Genomic DNA, 26,131 nt, shown 5'->3' on the forward strand with positions numbered 1-26,131 from the left:
CCCGTGGATCCGTAGTCCGATGTAGTATTCTTTTCGTTAAATAAAATTATTTGGATAATAGAATCGGACTTAGATAATATTAGTTTCATAATACTTTAACTTGTTATATCTACATTACGGGAAAAACTCTATTTAGCTACGTCAAATGATGACGCTATCTAGTTTAGTAACGAAATAATAATGTGCCCGGCGTGCAAACTGGGACGCGTTTAAGTTTTCTTTCTGAGGAAATATTTTCTTCCTAAATTGAAAGTTATTTTCAGTATACTTTTTCATTTACCTTGCGACAAACCACTTTCTACTTTTATGATTTTTAAATATGCTGTTGTTAAGTTAGCTTTTAGTGTTGGCAAATTGGTACAGATATCAAATGCAGAACTATAAATTAAGGAGTTCTAAAAAGGTTTTTTACTTAATAAGAGATTAACGCAAATGACCGTAGAAGCTTATTATTTTTTTCCTGTAAAAATTTGGAACCGTTGACGTCGGCTTAGATTTTTTCCAAACAGGATACTTTGAAAGATTTAAATCAAGCCTTTCACGCGCGGCTTCTTAAGTAACTTAGTCTTCCTTACCTGAATCCCTCCCGTTACGTTGAAGGTCATAATTTTGAATTAAAGTAGTTTGATAAGTTATACTACATATTTGATTCCTTTATTTTCTTGTGGACCGAGTTGCTGGAGTTTTTTGAATAAGAATATTATGGCATTGGTAATTAAGTAATAAACGCGCCTCCGAAGTAAAAATAGCAATCTACTTTGTATGAGAGAAAAATCAACAAAAGTTAATAGTACTTTCATTTTAAAGAAGTAAAAAATAAATACCAGAAAATAGTACATGTAAGTCTTTAATGTCAGAGTATTAAAACGAAGTTAAAGTAATTATTTGAAGTCAAAGTATTACAGAGCTCAACAATCAGAACTTCAAGGCATTAATCTATTTAAAAATCTGTTTAATGACTTAAATTCATATATGTCATGATTTTTTCATTCCATAAGTATTAAGCCAATTTTTTTTCATTATTAGATACTTGTGTAATGGTCTATAATTCAGGTATTTTAACTTAAATGAGAACATAAGTACGAGGTTTAGACATGTGGCAGAACTTTTAGTTTTAGTTGCGCGGAATTAAAAAAATGTAATATTAAATGTAGTAATGTAGTTTTCTAATTGGTTCAGTACTTTAGGAGCATTAAGTAGGCAAATATACAAACAAACAATAAATTTTTTCCTTTTTATAATATTAATTAATATACATAACTTTAACGCCACAGGCTAAATAGACTTATTACGGACTAAAAAAGAAAACTTGAGTTCAGCTTGAAGTATCGGCTAACTTTAGTTTCTGCTAATTAGGTTGATAAATTAAAATGAAAGCACAAATTAGTTGCTTAAACGAAAATGCTTTTCATCAAACCCTTTCAAAAGTTTAAAAGTCAAGTAAGGGTTTCCTTGCCGAGATTAAACGCAAAGAAGTAAGGTCGAGTAAAAAATTAATTAGTGAAAGCGGCCACCACTAAAATGAGTTTATTTTAGAACTTTCCACAGTTACTTCAAGTTTGAAATTGATTTTTTTTGTGCAAGTAGAGTGTAAGTACATTTAATTAATTTATAAAGACAGTTGAATGTTTTAACAATGCTTCTATTAACGTCTTGGAGACTTCGGTTTGACGGTGAGTCGTCATCCATCTTTTTAGTCTGCCGATACCAAATTGATGTAATATGCACACCTTCATCGGCTTCTTTTAAATTGCGTCAACTTCTACCAAAAATAATAAGACATCAGTGTAAGAAGAACTGAGCAAAAATATTATCTGGGCTGTTCAAATATTTTATGTCATTGAATTACTGCAAACTTAGTTGATATTATAACTCTTTGGATGATAATTTCTCCGAATGTCCCACTAATAAAAAAACAACATACACCGTAATGTCAGTTATCACGAACTTCGTTAACATAAGGTTAATGCAGATAACGTAATCTTAATGACAAAATAATTGAATATTTTGTTAAATGACATAACTAAATACGTAGGCATTAAATTGAATGACGGTGAATAATTGTATACTCTAAATTAATTTGATAAAAGCTTACATTTACCATTTATCATTTTGAAGTTTTGTTGTGTTAAAATATATTTCTAGGTTAGTTATTTCTATATAATGCAACTAAGGTATATAGGTCAAGTGTTGAATGCTGTTGCGCGTGACATTATGTCGTCTTCGAGTTGGTCGGTTATGAACCAGTGTTATCTCTCAGTTGCGTGGTGTTGGACGTGCGTAAGTCGGCCGCCACACCCCGCATCTTCTAATGCCTGTATGGGGTGCGCGCGCATACCTACCCTTAGTAAGGGTTGGATCACACTAAAGATTTTAGTACTGAAATAATTTTGATAACGGGAATTATTTTTTTTATTTAATAACTCCGTAAAATGTTTTTTTATTAATTTTTGATTTTCGAGGTAGTGTAAAGATAGTCGAAATTTCATTTAATATTTTACACGCTGTAATATGTTATGTAAAAAGAAACTTTTGACGATTGTTTTCAAAATGTAACAGGGCTTATAAAATGTTTACAATTTCAAAAGACTCGCATTACTTACGTAACCAAAAGATGTTAATAAGAAAAAACTGTTTCGTTACGTAACCTTTAAATTTGAACTAGAATTCTTTCAGCTATTTCTGTCTGAATCCGGGCAAAGACTAACAAACAGCGTTTCATGTCTAAAATCATTAACTATAGCATGTAAACGTTGCTTTAAGTTGTGTTGGTGTGTTGCGTTAGGAAAAATCTGTAGCAGAATCAGCAGCGAGGCGCCACGGTTCAGTCGCCGAAACTAAACGTCACGCGTGCACGGACAGCGCCATCTAGTCCCTCAGATAGTATAACTTTCGTCTCACACCTGCCCGACGATCGTGCGACCGCGACATTCGCCGTCGCGTTCGTACCGCTGGCACGTAAAAGTAACCTAGAAACGTTTGTGAATTAACTAATAATACAAATGTTGCTTGTATTTTTCAATAAAACGGTGTTATTAGTAATTTAGTGAAACATACATTTAACTGAAGTGATATAACTGAAGGATCCTATTGGATTTAATTATAAAGTGTTACAACACAGTGAATTTGGCGAAATCAAAAGTTTCTAAGGACAAAATGTTCCTTTTGGTGGGCTGTCATCGGGCAGCCCCCAAATATTGTGGAAAAATGTGGTGGTATATTTTATTTAGTGTATTGTTTACAAAGACATTTGGAGTTACGGGTTCTAATATCACTGCAGTTTCTTCTAGCAGTAAGTATTTATATATTTTTTTAATTTATTCATTAATAAAATCACAGAAAAACATAAGACTTTGAATAATATCATGTTAATCATATATTAATTTTAAGATTTTCAAGTAACCTTTTATAAAAGTATTCTTTTTATTTATTGTTTGCATTATCTGTTTTATTTTACCTGTGGTCGTTGTCCCTTCTATTTTTTTCGTTCCTAGTACTTTATTTATATTACAAACTGGTTTCTTACGTATGCACGTGGTCGTAACTTGTTTATTATAGAATGTGTGTCTTGTTTACAATATTAGTTTGCGCAATCGAATTAACGTTTAAAGTACGAGACAATTACATTTGTTCTACTACTTACAAAGTTATAATCGGTGTCCCGATATTATTACTGTAATGGAACAACGCTTTTCTTATTTTTAAGGTATAAATGCAAAGAAAATAGGTAGACGATTCACGTGTAAGATCTTAGATAAGTGATAAAGTTAATAAATTGCGCCATTTCAAGGTCGTTACAATTTACCATCATTCTGATTGGATGTTGTATGTCAGCTGTTTATTTTGCATATCGTGTTCACTAGTTACAATATTATTGATATGATTTTTTCTTTTTATTGCGTCTTGCTACTTTTTGAATTTAATTGATGCTATGCGGATGCGCGTTAGTGCAAATACGCGTTTACACATGATATGCATAAACACAATCTCTTCCTGTGCCAAAACACCGAAATAGACTACCAAACAACCGTATCTGACTTTAGACTTTAAATTTCACCGAAATAGTACAAAGTTCAATAATAATGGCAAGAAGCCAGCCGTTTGCTATTTTAGTTCATTTATTAAAACCATTGATAACATTGTTTTGGACATCAAAACATCTCGTAACATCTCGTGAAAAAATTAGTATTGAACATAATATACATCATTTATCATTTCAAAATATAAAACAGAAAATTTGATTACCATTTAAGTAACTTTCGGTGGTATTGATTGTAATATGCATCTACCTCACAAAAATTACATTGAAGTATAAATCCCTACTTACTAACATGCTGCATTTACCTTTGAGAGATTTTAGATTAGTTGAGTAGAAATTTATCTTTTCCCATCCTTCTCTCCTATACTTAACTTTTGTTTTAATATTTGTTAGTAACACATATAGAATACCAGCGGTTATGCGTAGTGGTAGCTTTTCAAAGAAAAGTCCATCATAAGTAAAAGAATTTTAAAAATATATAAAAGTCAAATGCAAAATGAAAGTAAATTGCAGTTGTAACGAGCACTTGTGAAGCGATTTAGCGGCGCTAAACTGTTGGCTAGTGGGACTCCATAAACGTGGCTATCTCAATTTTGGCGAGCCGCAGCTGACGCGACGCTCATAAAAGTGCCGTTGATGAAAAGAGCACAATCGCATTGTGAGACTATAAAACGGGCTTTTGTCGCCTAAAAGAAACCATTATGTGAAAAATGAAATAGGTAGGTACCACACTTGTCATGCCCTGCCTTTATCGTGGCATGTTCGTTTTAGGACATTAGATGAATGGATAGACCTAGTTTAGTGGTTCCAAACCTTTTCATTTCATGATACCCTTATGAACAATCTGATAAAGGGTACTGCACAAAAGTTTGAAAAGTTTCCGATTTACTAACTTATTTATTTTAAAATACGAATTTATATTTTCACAGTATATTCCGTTGTTAATCGACGGTGCAATTTGGATCACACTGTCCAAACGTAACATTAGTCATAGCGTAACAATGAATGAAACGTTCTGTTATTAGCAGTTTAAAGTGGGATTATTCATGTGCTGTGAGTGTATTTGGTACACCAGTTCTTTCATCATTCATTGATAAAAGTGATGAACAAATTATGTTGCATGATATGTGATTAAATTATAATTTTTTATGATGAATATAATCTTTCATCAATATACACTGTCTTCATTTTAAGACAATTTAAACAATTTTAGTTGACTACGGTAATTTTTATAATTGAAACCCATTACTCTGAATGTTACGATTGACGGCAGCGTTATTTGTGTTTATTTTTAGATATGATTTAGTGAAAATAAACCGTCCAGATAAGAACCGATGTTTTTATTTATTAAGTTACATATAACAACTTTACGTTTATTGCGAATTATTTAATACTATCGTTAGATGATGAAAAAATATATACAAATGAGACCATCAGTTCTGTGGTTGAAACTTTGAGTATCTGTGTTATACCTACCGTGAAGGAATAATATAAAGCTGTAAATAAAACTACAGCTTAGGAGGAAAAATCTGTTCGGATGTATGACTCAATATACCATAATGGTTACAGGCTTTGCCGAATCATCAATGACTAACTATTATTTTTGTCGAAGCACGGACCAAAGTTTCCTTTTACCGTCATGGCGAACTTTTCAAATTAATAATTATGAGGATAATTTTCACAAAAAGGGATAAAAGACTTAAACAACTTTTAAAAGAACAGCGAAATCCTTAACATTGAAATTAGACAATGAAAATGATAAAATATTCACCGGAAGAATTAGGAGAATAGACAGAAAACTCAATGTAACAAAAAAATATGTTAATACTGACGTAAATTTCTATAAGGAAACAAGTTATTATTATAGTTATAGTTATATTATTATAGTTATAGTTATATTGTTATTATAGTTATAGTTAGAAACAAGTTATTAATTGTTTAATGAAACCTTAGCAATTAACAGAAAGTTTTACGCTATTAAGAAACTTTATCGTTGAAAGTTATAAGCACGAGTGAAGTGTGTTACACTGCACAAATGTAAGTTTGTACGTACTTACATTATTTAAAATTCATTCAACACATTTTTAATTGAAAATAGATTTTGCCTCAAGCCATTCATAGTCCGACAGGAACAAATTGTTATCGCATTTTTTTATGATAATATTGTGCAACTTATTTTACTATATTTTTTTTTCTATATAAGTAGATTATTGTAGTTTTACTTATCAGCTGTGTAAAACCACAAAACACCATACACGTGCAAATAATATCTGGCACATGCTAGGGATTTGGTCTCTAATTTTGCATCGTGATAACAAATGACCATGACTTTTAAACGTGCAAACTTCATGTTTACACATCATGTCGGAGCGTAGCGTATATTGGAACGTCAACTCTATTCGACTTGAATGTATTCGAAAAGTGAGGATGACAACACTGTGGGCTTTCAGGGTGACAATTAAATTTCAATGTGTCAAAGTCATCTGACAGTTCACTTTGTGACGGATTCAGAAGTGAGACATCGACTTGAACAGACATGGTGTGAACCTTTTTCAGATTTCACCGAGTTCCAAACTCAACCAATTTGTCTATATTTTGTGATTATTGTAATTTGAATCAACGTACCAGTCAATCAAGTCAACGCACAACGTGTTTGATTTTGGACATCCATGGCGCCAGAGATGAACAAAGACCATACTTCTGATACACGCCTACCCACCCCTTTATACATATTATTATTTTTTGTCGTTATGCAATTCTTTTGACTAGCCTATTTCAAATAACAAACCCAGGACTAATACAATTGAGAAATAACAGATGACCTTTGTAATACATTAGACTGATTGTCATTAAGCCCTACTACTGTACATCTGTATGGACGATATGGACAGTCATTCGATAAACGAGGGGTAGAATAAAGACATTGGGAGTAGCATATCCATGTGTTATTCAATTGTAAGCTTTCACTTCATGCACTTTAGTCCGAGTTTTCTGTAACTGTGTTCACTGTATGGGCTGCTCTCTTAGGAATGGGCAATTGATTTGAAGCGTGTACTAATTGTGAGCGGAGTATTGAAGTGCGTATTCGAAATTAACTGAGTTTGTCTTTGATGAATTCGTGTTTTCTTACTTACTTACTAAACTTACTTGTATATTTTAGAAATTGTGACGAGTGTGCTGTTTTTTTTTCGTCCAAGCTTATTTTTCCTTTAAATGGTATGCTTTTCTTTAATTTAGTTCTTTTTTCATCAGTTCTTTGAAGTTTGGATTATAGGGCCTTCGATAAGATGATCTTAACTATAATATTCGCTTAAAATTTTAACTTATTATAGTATTGGCACATTGCAGAGTTTAATTTTCATAATTTATGTTATTAATAAAATTAAATTAAATTGAATGTTTTTTGGCTGCTCGCTAATCTGGATTGGTCTAAATTGACAATGATGTGCAATTTATGCCCTTTAAGCTTCACTTGTTCCATATTTAGCTGCTAAATAACTACACGAATGCACCGAATGTAAACAAGTGTTTGTATTCCACAATGTAATTCTGTAATAGTTGAGTTTGAACTAAAATAATAACCCTTTTATTTTTGAGTGATCGCTGTAGAATAAAACTTTTTACTTGAGGTCACCCTTTCTGTTTGTTTAGAAAGCAAACGAATGTTTTTGTTCGTTCCCTTTAGAATAGAAAACACGATTCTTGTCACACCGTTGCGGATCAACTGACAACAAAAGTTTAAGTACAAATAGTGGTTTCGAGATAATAATTTTAAAACTACACTTTTTTTGTATAGTCACTTACGGCAGCTGCTGAAACAAATCAGTGAAAGGGCAAGGTATATGGTGGAAAAGAAATAAATAAATTTGCGTGCAATAGCAATTAAGATGAAAATTGTCGTCAACAATGTCTTACCAAAGAAACGTTGCTTAAGTTTTTTTTTATCATAGTTAAAAAAAAAACTTGTTTACCCATTGGACGTAGTAATGTCAGTCACGTATTTTAAGAATCGTGTTCTAAAATTAAGTAAAGCGTGCACAATTAACACATTAATAAAATCTTTATTCGTTTGATAACTAAATTGAGTTGAGTTTGATTGATAATTTTTGTAAGCTGTTATTATAATGGCATCAAGAATTAAACCATTGGAAGTAAGGACGTTTCAAAAATGAGCAACTAACGAGGATAGTTAAGCGGACCTGTAATTTGCATACAAATTGGCTTCGGTCAGGATAAACGCTCCATTTGTATTCAACCACAGGATCCCGGCTCAGTGGCTGAGGACTATTTATCCAGTTTCGGATTTGAATCGTTCGCGTCGTCTTCTGTTAATCGATACAGCTTCAATAGCTTCCTGAGTGTCTTTTGTTCGGTGCTCACTTTAAATTTTAAATTATATTGATTTTGAAGAAATGTGAAGCAACAACATTTGTTGCTAGTATGTTTTCTTTGTTTTCAGGTTTTTTGTATCCTTAACTCAAATGGGGAATACAAATGAATAATGTTTTTGAAATGTTTTCTTTGGCGTTGTAAGGGTTATGCTTGTCCAAAATATACCTACATTAATATTTTTATATTGCTTTAAATTATTTTAACTCATGGTTTTTAAAGTATTTCTATTCAAAGGCAGCACAGAAAAATACATCACAGGTAGTTAACTCCGTTGCCCTGCTTATTGACTTTTTTTCGTTTCGACCTGATAATAAGTAACTTCCGGTAAATGAACTGTTTCAACAAAGCTTAAAGTAAACTCTTGGATGAGCTATTTCACATATAGAAATCTATATCTATCTGTATATATAAAAGAAAGTCGTGTTAGTTACACTATTTATAACTCAAGATCGGTAGAACTGATTTAGCTGAAAATTGATGTTGTGGTAGCTTAGAACTAGGAGCCGGACATAGGAACTTTTTTATCTTGTGTGCATTTTTATATTCCGCGCGGACGGAGTCGCGGGTAAAAGCTAGTCTATATATGTAAAAGAAAGTCTTGTTAGTTACACTATTTATAACTCAAGAACGGCTGAATCGATTTGACTGAAAATTAGTGGGCAGGTAGCTTAGAACCAGGAAACGGACATAGGATAGTTTTTATCCCGTTTTCTATTTTTTATTCCGCGCGGACGGAGTCGAGGGTAAAAGCTAGTTATAAATAAAATAGGATTTTGTTCTCACCTTCTTAATCCTTTGTTTTAACATAACTGTAGCAGACAACGCGAAGGACTAAGGAACTTTGTAAAATATTGTATCGAGGTGAAAGCTATCATGATATATTTGCACTGCTTTTGTTTCCTAAGAAAAAAAGTTCTCTTTTTATAGGTTTTTAAGTTGGTTTTAGAAAAATTGGAAAATACTAACATATAGTTTTGTAGCATTATGATGTCATCTTCTTAGTAATAAAAACAGTTTAAAAAGGCATTGTTGCTATGCCAACCCATAACTTAATTGTTAGTCTTTAATAATTATACACGTAAAGTTCTCATGATAATCGTTGCTTATTCACTGCTATTGGGCAGCAGCGTTGTTGAACCAAGATAAGAGGTGTATTCCAGGAATTTTACAAGCTTGCGGGTGGCCGGGTTACTTATTTACCTGTGTCGTATTGTAATTAACCCAACTTAAGTTTCTTAGAGAGACCTTTGCATCCGAATCAAATAATCGATCTCGATCCAGTTTTGTCTTTTAATATATTTAAACTTACTTACTCTTTTAATTACTTACGCTTAAATTTTTGCGCAAAAAATAAATTTCAGATTGATCTTAAAGATTGCTTATTTGGTCCCATAAGTACAATCATGCTATTTTTATTAAATTTATTCATAAATGGTTATAAATAAAAAAATCAACGTTGAAGTCTTTGTGTCGTACTTAATGTTTGTCAATCCAACAAAATAAAATATACGAATATATTTTTTTTATTATTCATTGTTGGTAGCCATGTTAATCAAAAATAGATTTTGATTGACATTTTTGTTCAATGGTCCTTCATATACAAATGGTGTGGTCTGAAGAGATACGAGGGCGCTTGTGCAGATTGGATGTCGTCCGCCCGTCACCAACCGTCACTAGGTCCATAAGTGCTCTCCGCCTAAAATGTAATGAAATTTAATTAGTGTCCCTTTCATTGAAGTCACTTTACTCATAAAAGAGCTAATTCAATTCACCTAATTGCCTCTAATGGAATCGCTTGCCTTTGGTACCTATTCAATAATTAATAATTGTAAAATATATCGACGATTGGAACATCTGTTTTTAATTTGAGCTTTTTAACTATTATGTATTAATTTGCACCTTAGATATCAATTCATGACAATTATAAAATTAAAAATACAAATCCTCAAATACATAATAAACCTGTTTTACATTTATAGCATGTTATTCGATCAAATTGTAAATCATTGCAATGGACCAAGTTGCCTCCACTATGAAATTGGATCGGACTCCTCGAATATTACCGCATAAATCAAGCCTCAAAAGATAGGCCGGGCGTTGTATTGCCCGTTCTTGACCTCTCTTGTCCATTACGTAATGGACTTATAAAGGCCTGTTTAGGATCATGACAATATACGCCAAAATGTATTCTTTACGTACTATAGCTCGAGTTGAGATATTGCTTAAGTTTGTTCGACGATTTTCGTTATTGTACTCAACAGTATTGTATGATTTTAGTTTAGTTTGTTAGAAAGTTAGATCATTTATCCTTTTACTTTTTTTTAACACGCAATAGTTTTTTTGTTACCTCAATCTATATTATATGCTTATCAGTGTATCAAGTCACGGTAATTTTACTGATTTCATGATAAATAATTTGAAATCAATTTGTTTTGTTTTAAACTAAGTAAAATTTTTCAAAACATTGCCTTAGATTAATAATGATAAAAAACGTAAATTGTTACCACTATTTATAATTTGTACCGTACCAATGTACTTTAACTTAATAATAATATATGTTAACGATCTTCGTTCTAAACGTTTCATTGTTAGGTGAAAGATATAATCATTCAACTGTATTCGCATGTGATTATTTGCATATGAATAGTTCTTTATTCTTTTCGTCGTCACTCTTATCAATGGTACTTTACACTGTATTACAAGATTCAAACTTTATGACGACCCGTGGTCAGCTACGAGGGCATGTAAACGCAGATATTACGTGTGAATAAAATCGCGGGAATACATGTGCTCCGCCACCACGTACTTTAAAGTCCGGCTGATACCTAAAATTGTGTTCTGCGCAGCGTCTCGTATGAAATTACAAGCCAGCGTAAAGATTGGACGCTAGTATACCTTACTTACTAGTACGTTTTTGTACCAACGTCACTATGTTGTCAGCATAATTAGTCTCCAATAATTTGTTCATAGACACAATTGCGTTTAATGACATTAACAGTCTAAAATTAAATCATACACATGGAATGCCATTTTCTGCCAAATATACGTTTTTACGTTCATTTTGTTTTACTTGTAACATTTAAAATAATAGCTATTTCATGATCTAAGTTCTAAGTGAATAATGATCAACCTTTTTTATTACAGAGGTGTGCTCGCAAAAGCAGTTCCAATGTGCAAACGGGAAGTGCATACCGATATCGTGGTTGTGTGAAGGAGACAACGATTGCGGCGACAACTCAGATGAAAATATTGAGGAATGCAAAAAAGGTACTTTGTTTGTTTTTACAAATCCTTTTATTTGTTTTCAAATATGTAAAAGTCACTAATTTATATGTGTTCTATCTCGATTAAAGTAATCCATTACGACACATTTTTGGGAAAACTAAATGTAATTCTAGATTTTAGATCAATTAAATAGAAGTACAATCTAGTTACAGAAAATAGCCTTAATTGCTAAAGAATATTTTGGAAACAACAAACAACAGCAAATTAAATTTTAGAGGTGGAATGCAGCCGGCTAAATCCACTATATCTATTCAATGTGGGACAAATATTTGCCCACATTATTAGACCTACAATGTTGAAATGAAATATTTATACAGAGATCAAATAAAAAAAATGAATTACATGGGGTTGTTTACCCCCAGTTTGTCGCTGAAATCGATTAAAGATCAAAACATCTGCCCAATAAAAGAAACAAAATATTCGTCTGTCGACCTTTAAATATCTGTCGTCTCTTTGAGCGACCGCTAACAAAGGCGTCCCGTATTGGCTACCCATTAATATTTATTGAACGAAATAGCTTTCCAAACTCGTTGACCAACTCATAATTTAACATCAATTTTACTTACTGTGGCTCGATAAATTTTGTTCGTTATGACTACATTATAGAATTAACATAATAAATTTATATTTACATAATTTGAATTCAAAAGTATGGGCGTAATTTAGAAAAGATACTTTACATTTATTTTGCTAACATTGAGTTTATAAAGTAAATATTTTCGTCTAAAATCATTGTATTTAAAGACGGCATTATTTTCATATATATATTTATGTATATTATTATATAATTCAGTACAAAGAATCATCAGTAAATTTTTACACAATCATTTCTATGCTTGTCAATCTTTTTTCCTTGTTACATATGAATCCTTAGAATATTATTAAAGATTGTGTACTCAGTGTTGATTGGTATTTGGCTTCTTTATTGATGCGAGATGAGAGGCGACGCAGTGGCGCCTGGCGTATCATATTGCGCATGCGTCGATCGACACCAAAGGATTATGACGTGTGATTCCCAGTAATAAAACACTTTACTACGAAAAGCGATTACAAACTATATCATACTCCCGAGTATTCAATATGGAATAGGTGTCGTTTGGAAACGTGGAAGTTTTACACCTTAGGTAGATAGCTAGACCTTGAATACAGCGATACAAATGTGGATGACGACAGATACGTCAAATCTGCATGCGAAAGACTTTGATACTTGTAACGGAAATCAGGTCGTGAAATTCTCAAACAACATTTCCTCTGATCTCCCAGTTACTACCGTAGCAAATAATTGGTGAATTAAAAAGACGTTTGAAACGGGAGCAAAATTGCACACTTTAGCGAATCTTTCCGAAACAGATAAATTCCCGGAGGGGAGGATCGTGATTCAGCCGAATCCTGTCGTTTGCGTGGCGGCAGCGTAATGAAACTTTTCCCGTTCGGATGGAGGCTGTTTCGTTTATCTTGATTACGAATAGCGTCAGTCCAACTGTCTAATATCTGAACCCGTCGGAACGCCCCAATGGATTGTGAATACGTAAACCCTGCAGAAATAACTGTATTTTCAATGGTTCGAAGGTCGAAGAATTCATGCTTTACTCAAACGATCAATTATAAAACACCAACCTTAAATTCATAAAAGTATGAAGATGGTCTTTCTTACCACTGCCTACAATCACTTCATAAATAGAGATTTCTTTATATTATTACAGAGTGAACAGTTAATATGTTTTACGTTATCGATTATCAGCGGCGATTTATATATTAGTGATATTCTATATAATCATTCAATAAGCTGGACGTCGACGTGATTATATTCGCACACAAAATAAGATTGCCCTTCGTTGACTTATGTACCTGTTCTTAGAAAAAAAAAGCTCTGAGTCTGCGAGTCAGCAAACAGGTCACGTAGGCGGCCTCTGGCGTAAAACTGTGTATATCTAGGTGAGTTCATGAATAATGGTAGATTGTAATATCAGACTTTCTACTGCTGTCGACGAGCATCGTAAATTTTCCACAGGTTTTCTAATCTAAACATTTTTTTCCATACCCACACCGGCTGCCAGGAATCTTCCAATTTTTCTCATGAAATCACGACTAAAGCTCATTAATTTCATTTATGTTTTAAATCTCGAAGTAAATTGCGTTTTATAAATCTAACATGAAGTTATCTCTACCTTATATTTTAACTTTGTACAATGTTACGTTTTGAATTAATTTAAATTGCATATAGAACGTTTGAGATTACCACACCGTTCCATGTGTAAAAATAAAGTGTGAAGGAGTCCCACAAGGATCTATGGCAGTTTTTTGATATTGACAGGCCGCTCCCCTACATGTTTTAAGGGTTACCAGTGAGCACAAATATCCTGACTTCTTGAGAGAAAGTCGTCCATGTTGCAACTCCAAGCAATTGATTGGATCTTATGATCTTTTATGATGTTTTTATGGAATTTCGAAATTATGAAAATGACAATATTAAACTGTGTAGCTGCCTCTCTCCATTGGTCAAAATATGAAGCTATCAAGATGACATTCTTAGTTCCCACATTTTCCGACTGTCATAAGATCCTTGTGAAACTATGTCAATATTACTTTCCAGGATTTTTTGAAAATTACGCTACATTAGATAATGTTTGACGTCATAGTCAGCCTTTGTCATAACAAAGAGACATGCCCATCGTAGTAACATATTACTTCAGTAGATATTTTAATATTACTTTCACATTATTTTCATACTATTGGTTTTCTTTAGTAATAATTTTTATTCATTTTATATTTCGATATTTTAAATGTCAATTTAGTGTTTGTCTTTACTTTAATAATAAGTAACAAATAAGTTGAATAACGAATTTTCAAACAACTGTTCATAGCTGAATTAGCAAAGGTTAAAGCGCTGTGAGTTAAATCTTTAATCCTTTGGGATATGAACGAGTTAACTAGTTAAGAAGCAAAAGCAATGAATGGAATTATTCAGAGAGCACGACTGCAATAACCGAAATTACTGGTCGTATAAAAGGGAAAACCAATCTACAGTATTTTGAAGATGAAGGGTGGTAGTAATTGCTGCTATAAAATGTGGTGTCCTCCCACTTTCCAGCGGCCGATATTAAATTTTAGTGTAATCCAAACTTTCCGGACTTTAATTTCTGTTCATTTTCTTTTACACTTTTTACTTAATCCTGCTAAGTGTTTCGAGCGATAAAAAGGTTAAATTTCGACTACTCGAGTTACGTCATTGTCATTACAATTTTAGTAAATCGACTTGACAAAGGTTAAGTGCCTTCGTTAAATAAACTGAGAAATAGAGTTTAATTTAATTTTTTGAAACATTTAGGATATTATGTTATCAGTAAGCAATCAACTTATTCTGATAGCCATGACAATTTTAGATGTTTAAAATTTTATAAAATTATTACTAAATTCGTATTATTATGAAACACAACCAAAAAGTCATTGTATCAAAAAATAAAATAACCGTAAATAAAAGTTGGATACGAGTGAAAATTCACAAAAATAGAAGATAATAATATCTGTAAAGGTTCCAAAAGGAATTCATATTTGACGTTTCCAGCATTTTGTAGCAAACTGTAGTAAACTATTTAAAAGATTAAAGTCATATATTTAGCTCGTTACAGACTAAAGCTGGATTAACTGTTTCGGCAAAAGGTAAACGACTAGATGCTGCAAAGTTTTCGCGTCGTTAACTCCCTAGACTTAATGGATGTATTGGTTTTGTAATCTTTTTGTAGTTTAATGCAACTTAAACGTTATTCATAGAATAATTCACTCGATATTGTAAATTTGTCGCGATTACGATTGTTCTTAGATACAGAATATAATACTACCTGTCGCCTGCGACTTTGTCGATACTTTTTAATTTATTGCAGATGTCTATGGGTACCGGTCTAAATAAATTCACATTGTTAAAATGATTTGTGATTTAAGCCTGAGCGCCTGGGCAAATGCGGTCAATTTTAGGAAGCCGACAAAAGATGAGGCTCCGCATACAGAGCGGCACTAAGCTGAATGATGAATAATGAACCAGCTCCCATTTGGAATACGACCTCAATTGTAGAAAGAACGATAATTTCTCGTAGCGTTTACATTTACGTTTCAAGAATTGTATTACAAAGTGCTATTTCAGTATGTCGGAAAACGTTTCGCTTGTTTCTAGTCATGCCCGACAATATTCTTCTCAACTTACACTAAGAAAAAAAGTCTATATAAATTACTGCTTGGTAAAAAGCTTATTTCTCGTCTGTTGCTACGACCAAATGCTATTAAATGAGCTGGTCGTAGGTGCATTAAATAAAAAATAATATGTATGTGTGTGGGCGAATCTAAATAAAGAAAAAATTATCATAGATACAAATGGTACCAAAAATTTGCTCCATTATAATCCTACAATCAAGTGAACAAAGCTATGTTTGTCCAGTAAGAGTGGTTATTTTGTCACATTCGTGTCGCATAAACGCGACGCGGTGTACAATAAAGCGGGCCACGTAATGGTCGGCCGCTCTGATTTATACTTATTTCTTTTATGTCCTAACATAATGGTTTTCTTTATGAAATGTTTCTTTTTTTGGACAGAGAACGCAGACACCCGTAGCTTTTATTAAGTGACTTATGACGGTGACGATGCTTTTAGAGTAAATTAAGTGTGCCTTTGATATCGCGACGTTACGGTGGTCTTTGGTTTAGACGGGGATTAATAGCTGCATACAGCTACATAGACCATGTCTATCATGAGTAGTTAATTGAAAGAAATATGCTTTCTCTTAAAGAGTTCTGTGGCTTGTGTATGTATTTCAACAGTCAATTTTAATTAAATATAATATGAAAAAGTTAAACATTGTTTATTTTACACTACACCCTAAGCCAAATGATGTATGGCGATAAAAAACAGCAAAATATCTGCCTTATCCGCAGCCTAAAATAACGACGTTCGGACGTAATACAAGTCATGTTGTATTCTTTCAGCGTGACATCAGAATCCAATAAATCATGTGTGAATAGCACATGCGCTATTGATAAGAGTTGGGGAACAAAAGGTCTCCATAAATTGTTATTAACTTCGGCTTCCTAGTCCCTTATTCGGGTTGAGAGCACGGAAATTTACCGATATAGTACGTTGCTGTTATTAAAGCAATAGGCGCTTTGACCCGATACTTGCCTGTATAAAATAGGACGTATTGCTGTAATGAAACAGTTCTTTGTTTTATCATTTTGAAATACATAGTTTACTTTTTTATGTTGCATGAACATTGGTATTTTAATACATACACGAACGTAAAGAAAATCTTTTTAATTGAAATTATGTATTACAATATCTATTCCAAAACCATGTGGAAAGTTTAAAGTCTCAATAAGATATTAACAACGAATATTTGTAATATTTATAAGGTATATACTGAGCGTTCTTATTAAAAAAAAAAAATACCCGAGAATACGTGTCATAACAGAACTCTCGTAAATTTCATGGTTTAAGGAAACGGAGTGTAAGTCGATAAGTAGGTATCAAGTCAATGTGTCATATTTATGCGAGGACATTAACCTTCTAATGCGCCAACATTTCCTCGAGTGAGATACGCACAATGACATATGGGGAGGCGTAACATGGTTTGTAACGTACCAACTTGGATGAACGGAGTATAAATCAAATGTAAACAGCATTTGCTGTACCAAATGTGTAACTAAGGATGAAAGATGAACGAGTATCATCGTTATTTTATTAAAACCCTTTTTCAACTTTGTTTTTGTACATAATATCACAAATTATTTTATTCGCTTTCACAGTGGTAGATCCCGCAACAGCAATATTTGTTGTGTGCACGAAGGGGACGGGTCGACCGGTGAAATACCACAACCACACAGAAGACAGGCATGAAGTGGAAGCAATGCCGCGTTTCGTCCGATGACTGTGGTGCCGGAGGCCTAATTTTAGTCCTCTTTTCCGGGTCTTTGATTTTAGATATAGACATCTGCAATTGTAGATGCGTTGTCTACCATTATTCGCAGGAGGTAGGGACGCAAAATTTACTACCCCTTCCTTTCATTTCCTTATAAGAAAACGGTGAGGAGAGAACGCGGACTAAAATTAAGCCTCCGGCATGAAAAATGATGAATCTTGATAGTTTTTTCTAAGTTGCTTTTAAGTTTCACAAGCTATTATATTAAGCCCCCCCCCTCTGTACGTAGGTTGCATAAATATTCATGTGATTGTTAATTTAATGTATGTACGCTGTAAAAGTTAGTCTTCTAATGTAAAGTAAATAGCGGAAAATTACTTTCGCTCACTTCCACGTTACTTATTGTTGAAGCGGGGAAGTGATCAACTTTCTTCAGTCGTTAAAAGCTTTCGCTTCGTAAGACTCCGTTTCCTGCACGCGAATGCTTACAGCTCTAATTAGCAATTATCTTCCATGATAGCACGCTTATGTTCACAGAAGCGAAAAATTTACATACATCCCTCCGCACAAGTTCATTGCAATCATTTGAAGCATTTTCATCTGATGAAATAAAAAAAAACTTTTTGATGAGTTAATTAAAAATGTTGTTATTGCTACGAGTTGTAGTCGAATGTCACTATATTTTTACGAAGTGGCTTTTTAACCCGGATATAAATTCGACGATACTTTTCATAATAATTTCAACAATTCTGCATTAAAAAATTTATTGTTTGATAAAAACTATAAAACAGTTTTTTTCCTAACATTTATTCAGGGACTGATTTTTATGGGAATCGTGCAAATCTTCATTTATAAACTCTATGTGATATTTAGCTATGACTTTTAAAATTGATAATCGAAAGATTTACGAACAGTTATGACATACACGATTTAGATGAGACCCAACTTAAGCATAGGAATGTAAAATTGTTAATGTCATTTCAATATTGTTATTTCCAATTGTAGAACAAGACTAGATCACAAAGCTTCACAGAATTAACTTTTATTTGGATATATTGTAATAAATGTACTGTTATAACCTATTCTACGACCAAGTTTAAAAGAAACGATTTCCTGATACTTAATTTAATTTATTAATTTCCTTCGTTGAAAAATTGTTGGCTTTGTCTTTAAATGGTAATACCTGTTTAGAATATTAAAGATCAGTCGACAGATCAGATCGACTTACCGTTGGTGTCTGAGACCAAAACTTCGGTATAAAACACATCATTATCTATGTCATTATCTTTGACAAAGCATAGATAACAAGATGTTTTAAACGGGAATTATGGTCTCAGAAATTCATCGTGGGTTTTATATTGTATAGTGCCTGTTATAAGATCGATAGTTAACTAGTTGCCGTTCATCTTCGTAGCTTCGCTCATTCCTTGAGGTATTGAAAATCGCCATTCAGATAAGTTTCAATTTCCCAATAGAATTAATTAGACGACTAGGAATAGTTTAAAGGTTCTATTCTTAGATTATGATTTATTGCCTACTCTATTATTAAATTAATTGGTTTAAATTTTTAGTGTAAGTTTGTTTAATTCAGTGACGAACGTTTCTATTTATTATTTCATAACTAGTATAATTTCATCGTGTAGTATTTGTAGTTTAGAGCTACGTTGGTTGCTACGCTATACGTGCTACGAGACAGCGGGCATTGCTTCAGAGTAAACAGTCGAAACTAATAACTTACGAGTAAGTTGCAATAATTGCTGGTCTTTTTCTTATAAATTGTATTATTTTTTGTGATACTCTAATTGAAAAAAAAAAGAAACTCTTTGTTTTCATTTCTATTAATTCTATATTTTTTCTTTAGAAAGTCCGATCTTGATTGTAATTTAAAAGGGAAACAATAACTTATATGTTTTAATAAGACGATCGAAATAACATTGCTTCCGAAAATAAGGTTATTTTTATACTTGAAGATCGTTATTTTTTGTAGGCACCGAAAGTCCATATCTAAGAAGAATGTGCCTTCGCTACAAAGCAAAGAATAAAATAAACCTCTACTTATTAAAAGAGTGTTCATCTTAGTAATATCTTGTCAGCCTTGTGTAACTTAATAATGTTTTCGGAGCTAACATTCGTGTCATTTTTTTCCTTTATATCACGCTCCAATAAATCAAGCGTGAATAGCACACGTGACTTAGATAAGAAACGACGAAAAAGGGCTCGAGAAATCGTTAACAACGTCTCCCCAAAACGTGCAATTGATTCGAACCAAGTTGTGCCAATGTTTCTTTTACAATATTATTGACTCAAATTATTATCATTTAAACAAGTTATGTTTAATAAATAATATTTTTATTCGTTTTGCCGAAACTGATCCGAAATCTGTTTATAGATTCACTTTGTGCGCAGCTGTGTGTGTTCAAACTGGTTAATATATACTGGTGGTTATTTTATTCTTTCGTCAATATTATGTTTGGTTTTCAAAAATTTAATACAAGAAATAATTCAATATTAATTAAATGTTTCCATTTAAAATTTTGGTTTTTAAAGTTTTTTTTAATTAAACAACAATAGTATTGGTATCCTATTTATTCCAAATATTGGTACTATTAATGAATATTTAACTCAAATTAATTTGTAGTTATATTTATTTATCTGTTGATGTTTACATACCACTGGAATAGCTCACATTTCATAAACTACTTAATACAATAAGCTAGTAAATATCATGTTACGCTAATGTGGTTTGACATTGTTACAATAACGCAGGAGATTGTATTACGTTGACGACCTAAGAAATAATACTCAACGAACATGATTGTGTAGAAGTTATATACAGTATACACAATAACCTAGGATGTATTAATTACTTTGCTATTCTAAAAAAATAGCGATTATCCACAGATTTGCTCGTAAATAAAATACTATAAATTTTGAAATAAAAAAAAAAAACACATGAAGTATTTTTTTGAGGCATTCTCACACTTTTAGAATTATGCATTTTGCTAATGTAGCCCATATTAAGTATTCAACTCTAAGAAGGCAGGTATATTTTAAGAGCTTTCATTGAAATGCCATTGACATAGATCGATGGTTTTGAACTTATGTAATAAAATTATTAGATTTTGTTATAGTCTCAATAGAACTTAAGTCTTAATGATCTTCATATTAAGTATGAAAAGTAATTTTAGCCGTACCCAGCCTACACTCTCTTAATACTAAGGTTTAGCGTTAAAAATAAAATGGAAAGAAACTCTTGGTAAGCTTCAATTATTAATTCAGGGAAACCTGCTTGAGGTGCAAAAATAATTTGAATAAATTTTCCCTTCTTACCGAAAAGTATATAGCATTATTTGTTTAAAGATTTCTTGTGTACTTTCCGAGAATGATAAAGACCTACTCTCTGGGTTACGTTCTCGACGGTGGGACACTTTGTTATATACAAGTTGTTGGGATTCACAAACAAAGACTAGGAATATGTAATGGTATTTCACTAACTGCCATATGTATATGAGTGACCCTTCGTGACCATTTCACGACTGTGAATCAGTTAGTCATATTAATTTTGCCTAATAACACAACCAATCGGGATGGAAGAAACCCGTAGGGAGAGGCCGTGTACGCAGAGATGTTTATAGGATATGACGCGTAAATGCTTTAAAGAAAGTCTGCCTACATGGGCGAATGCCAAGTTCCAGATCATGTAAGAAATTAACAAGGAAATATAATCCCACCACTGGGATATAAGCTAGGAAGAGCGAGATAGAGATGCGTAAATGCTTTATTTATATATTTCTCATATAGATTACATAATACTTTTACTTACACATACCATACTCTCTTTGAATTACTTAATTCTTTTGTTTAATTCAACACTAAAACATAAGTTAAATATATATTATATAAAACCTGTGCGTAGTATCATTGAAATAAATACTTTAAGGTCATTGTCAACGGAGAGAAGTAGACGAGAAAAACAAAAAAAAAACGATAAATCTTCGGGAATAGAAGATTAATGAGAATCCAATAAAGATTATATTTAGTTAGTGAGCAGAAAAGTTTACTTATTTTAGGCAGTTTATGTAACTAATCGTAATTTATTATTTTTGATAAGGATTACTCTAATGCTATGGGTTTTAATTTTATCGTTAATATTGTTTATTATGAAGAAAATAATAAAAACACAAGGAGAATTTAATTTAGAGCATTTACATAAACTGACAGCTTCACACAACAATGGATATTAATACAGCCACTATAAACTTAGCGTTAGACCCTAATGTAGTGTAGCCTACAAAGCTAATAAACAAGGGATCAGGTAACTTAAGTAAAGTTAGAAACGTTAACTTAAGCATCATAACTGTATGACCACGTCTTTGCACAATTCATGTCAAGTAACTCAATCGATCGTTAACTTGATAACAAGTGATTGCATTTTCTATTGTTAGTCACGTAGGCATCCAGTACTCAAGTACGTATATTTCGTTAAACTTTGCAACACATTGGTTATGTTGTGACTCTACACATGCCAATGTCTAAAAATATATGATATTGTACTAATAAATTAACTGAAAATTCAAAGTTTGAATATCCTAGGTTGAGATCTAAGTCGTAAAACGTTTATTTTATAGAAATTGTGAAGAATCTTTTGGAAATTGTTTCGTTAATATTGTCTCATAGACTGCTTATTTTGCATTAAACATAAATATTTAATGAGTTTAACGTTTCCAATTGATAATATTAACCGAAGCATAATGTATTATAAAGATAATGTGATTAAACGGTCAATTAATAAACGAATATATTAACCGCAGACGTGTTTACTATACGCGGATATTTTTCATTAATAATACACTGTTTTCGATTACGATATAATTTAAATTGTTGTTATCTACAACTCATTGGTCGAATAATATCGAAATGCGTATCTCCTGTTATTGATTATCAATGTCAGGATTATATTTTCAACTTTAAATACGTGGTGAATTTTGGACTAATGAAATGTTGAAAAAAAATCTAGCGCTATTGCTGATATAATCAGTACAAAAATTTTGTAAACAGTATTAATATTTCTCTTTTTAAAATATTGCCACGAACCAGAGTTGCGAAGTATATAAAAGCTTATGACAGCTTTAAACTGCTATGTAAATTTCAGGTGACGCAATGCGCATGACAAACTTAAAGGCGTTTGTAACTTTGTTTGGAAGTGAAAATTATGGTAATTTAGTTTACCCAAGTGATTTCTGCAGCAGTCTTGAGCTAAGAATGATAGTGATGCTTAAGCTATCATATAACTTCAAAATCCTTTCATGGGAGTGTCATAGTATAATATTTCTATTTGAATTAACACGGTATAAAAAAATGGAATATAAATCACGCAAGATCATAATATTCTATTATGGAAATTAAAAACAAAAATCTTTCTATTACTCAACTGATCAACGCCATCTATGATCATGAATAATTAAACTAAAAAAAAAAATTAAATAGAACTAACACAATGTTTTAAACTCAGTAGAAAATGCCTGTAATGTTTTAAATTTATTTATAACTTCATTTGATGCAATAAAGTATTGAGTATACAGTCGTTGTATTTACAACTGCAATCTGCTGTCTGTCTGCAATGCTCAACAGTATGATTGAAGCGGTAACGCTAGAAAGTACTCCGTTTTAATTAAGATCAATAAGATTTAATTGGATCCTCATTACAACGAAGTTGAAGCATTCTTTTTATTCGACCAGACAGATGTTTGAATGCAAAACAAAAATGTAAATTGAAAAATATACAAATATTAGGTCCTTACATATGAAATTGGCGTTTTGTATGGGAGGAACAAAAAGTCGAATATTTTTTAATATAATATATTTAATTAATCAAAGTATGAACCATTATTTTCTATGCACTTTTGCCATCTCATAGGTAGTTCATTGATCCTTTTACTAAAAAAACCAGTCGGACGGGAATCAATAAAATCTTTGAAGGCGATTTGGACTGCCCCATCGGAGTTGAATTTTTTCCCTTGCAAGAAGTTATCCAAATTTCGAAAAAAATGGTAATCTGTTGGAGCAAGGTCCGGGGAGTACGGAGGATGTCTTAGACTTTCCAATTGAAGCTCTTCTAATTTAGTAGCCGTCTGTTGCGCAGTGTGTGGTCTAGCGTTGTCGTGAAGCAGCAGTGGCGTGGAGCGATTGACCAGCCTAGGTTGTTTAGCCGCTAGCTTTTCCATCATGGTTTGCAATTGCTGACAATAGACATCAGCCGTAATAGTCTGGCCAGATTTGAAAAAACTGTAATGAACAATACCGGCACTAGTCCACCAAACGCTTACAAGTAACTTTTTTGGGGTTAATTTTCGCTTGGGGCAGGATTTGGCTGGCTGGCCAGGATCCAACCATTGCGCTGAGCGCTTCCGATTATCGTAAAGAACCCATTTTTCATCACAGGTAATGATTCGGTTTAAAATACCTTCATTATTGTGCCGGTTTAGTAATGTAACGCAACAGTCGACGCGCGTTTGCCGGTTTGCTTCAGTCAATTCGTGAGGTACCCACCTTTCAAGCTTTTTAATCTTCCCAATTTGCTTCAAGTGAATTAAAACAGTTTTATCACTAACATCGCAGTCTGCAGCTAACTCGGACGTGGTTTGCGATGGATCCGCTTCCACAATAGCCTTCAACTCTTCATTATCAACTTGAGTCTCAGGCCGTTCACGGGGCTTGTTCTGCAGTTCGAAATTTCCAGAACGAAAACGTTGGAACCAAAAACGAACTGTGTTTTCTTTTGCAACACGACCGCCATACACATCAATCACCCTTCGAGTCGTTTCCGCAGCACTAGTGCCACGGTGGAACTCGTACTCGTAAATAATGCGATATTTTAAGTTTTCCATTTTGTAAAATGAGTGACACAAACAGAAAAAAACAGAAGAAAAAAAACAAATGAATGACGGTCATCGAACCACAAATACATGAGTCTATAGCTGTACAAATTTGAATTTGGAATTCCTTACCAAAGAGGAGAAATTCGTGATTAAAGTGGCCAGTACGAAAAACGCCAATTTCATATGTAAGGACCTAATATATTTTGACTGCAACTTTATCGTTTATTTACTACGAGTAAAGTCAATGTTTTTTACACATCAACATAGTAATTGTAAGAGTCGTTATTAAATCTGAAGTTTGTAAAGTTCTGATTAAAAATTGGGTGTTCCATTTTACTTGTGGGATAGCTCGATTTGTTACTTTTGTGTAAGCCTGGCGTTCTTATTTATACCCTTTTTGTGCGTGCTAAGAGAATAGGGGAGACTATAATTTCAAATACAGTTGAAATAGTTTTTCTCAGCGTCGCATAGTCTGTGTAAATTAAGCGACATCTGTTGCCGTACCGTCCAGAATTTTAATTCAATGAAGTATCCCAAAATCAGATTTGTTTTAAATTTTTGTTCTGCAAATCTTCGCAATATTGTTTTGTGCAGTAATTACGGAATACATTAGTTTACCCAATTATAATAAACTGAAGTATTTGAAGTCGTAATTTTTTTAATGAAATGGTAGGTTGTAAATTATTATAGGTTCAAAATACAAAGAACAATTAAAATAGAATGGAGTAGATCAGTTTGTAAGCAAAGTTTACGTGCGGCAGCTTCAAACAAACAAAACTTTTTCGACATGCAAGGCTTCCACTATGTTCATGTTACTTTTAAACAAAAAATATGATATGGTTTATTGATGGATAAAAAATACATTTCAATTTATTTGGCGAATATGCATAAATAAGACTTTTGATACCAATAAGCTAATGAGCTGTCGATTTAGTTTATTCTAATAAAAGAAAATGTTGAAATAGAATAGATATAAATTTTATTTCTTTACCTTGTTGCTCCCATTCGTAGCTACCGGTACCTACATAATTTATCGTAGTTTCGTAGCTTCGTAGCGATGTACGCTTTGTAGCGAGCCAATGAGTGGCATTGCACTCCAAACGGATATAAATTACACGAACCATTGCCTTCGTAATTCAATATATTTGATTGTGAGAGCAAACTTTTCGAATTTCTTAAGAAATTGATACCATTTGATTTTGAGACGAGGCATCATACGTCAGGAGAGTAAGATTTCTACGTAGCAAAATTAGATACCTATATAAGACATGTTACTTTTCAGTTGGTAAGATATACCTATTAATTATTCATGATGATCATTATCATCATCAGCTCACTATACTTCCCCATCGAGGGACTTCCGAGCCCCTGCCGACGTCTGCCGTTGAAGCTAACACATATAATATCTTGGAAACCAACACGATTCATCTAAAGCATACCTAATTATTATTACATTATAGCATTATCGAAATGATCAAAGCTAAGCACACGGTACGATTTTAAGCGACGTAACTCATTCGGATATACATATATAACGCCGATATGAGCTTAACCTAATTATTATAGCAGACAACGTTTACATTGACATCTCCTATCAATATCAAGGCTTTGTAGAATACACAAGATTATATGCA

At 32.6% G+C, this 26,131-nt stretch overlaps 1 protein-coding gene across 6 annotated transcripts in view; it reads left to right on the forward strand.

Annotated features, from left to right (window-relative positions):
• Positions 1-2,913: 2,913 nt before the first annotated feature.
• LOC106714417 (low-density lipoprotein receptor) overlaps positions 2,914-26,131 on the forward strand; it is a 150,933-nt gene continuing 127,715 nt past the window's right edge. For 4 of the 6 annotated variants that reach the window (XM_045682412.1, XM_045682424.1, XM_045682408.1 and 1 more), the window contains exons 1-2: positions 2,915-3,292; positions 11,576-11,698. In XM_045682412.1, coding sequence (XP_045538368.1) covers positions 3,157-3,292; positions 11,576-11,698 — 259 coding nt within the window. In that variant the 5' untranslated portion in view covers positions 2,915-3,156. Of the gene's footprint in view, positions 3,293-11,575; positions 11,699-26,131 lie in introns of all 6 variants that reach the window. The other 2 variants (XM_045682419.1, XM_045682438.1) reach the window with 1 other exon arrangement.

Source organism: Papilio machaon, chromosome 2 (genome assembly GCF_912999745.1).
Source record: "Papilio machaon chromosome 2, ilPapMach1.1, whole genome shotgun sequence".
NCBI lineage: Eukaryota > Metazoa > Arthropoda > Insecta > Lepidoptera > Papilionidae > Papilio > Papilio machaon.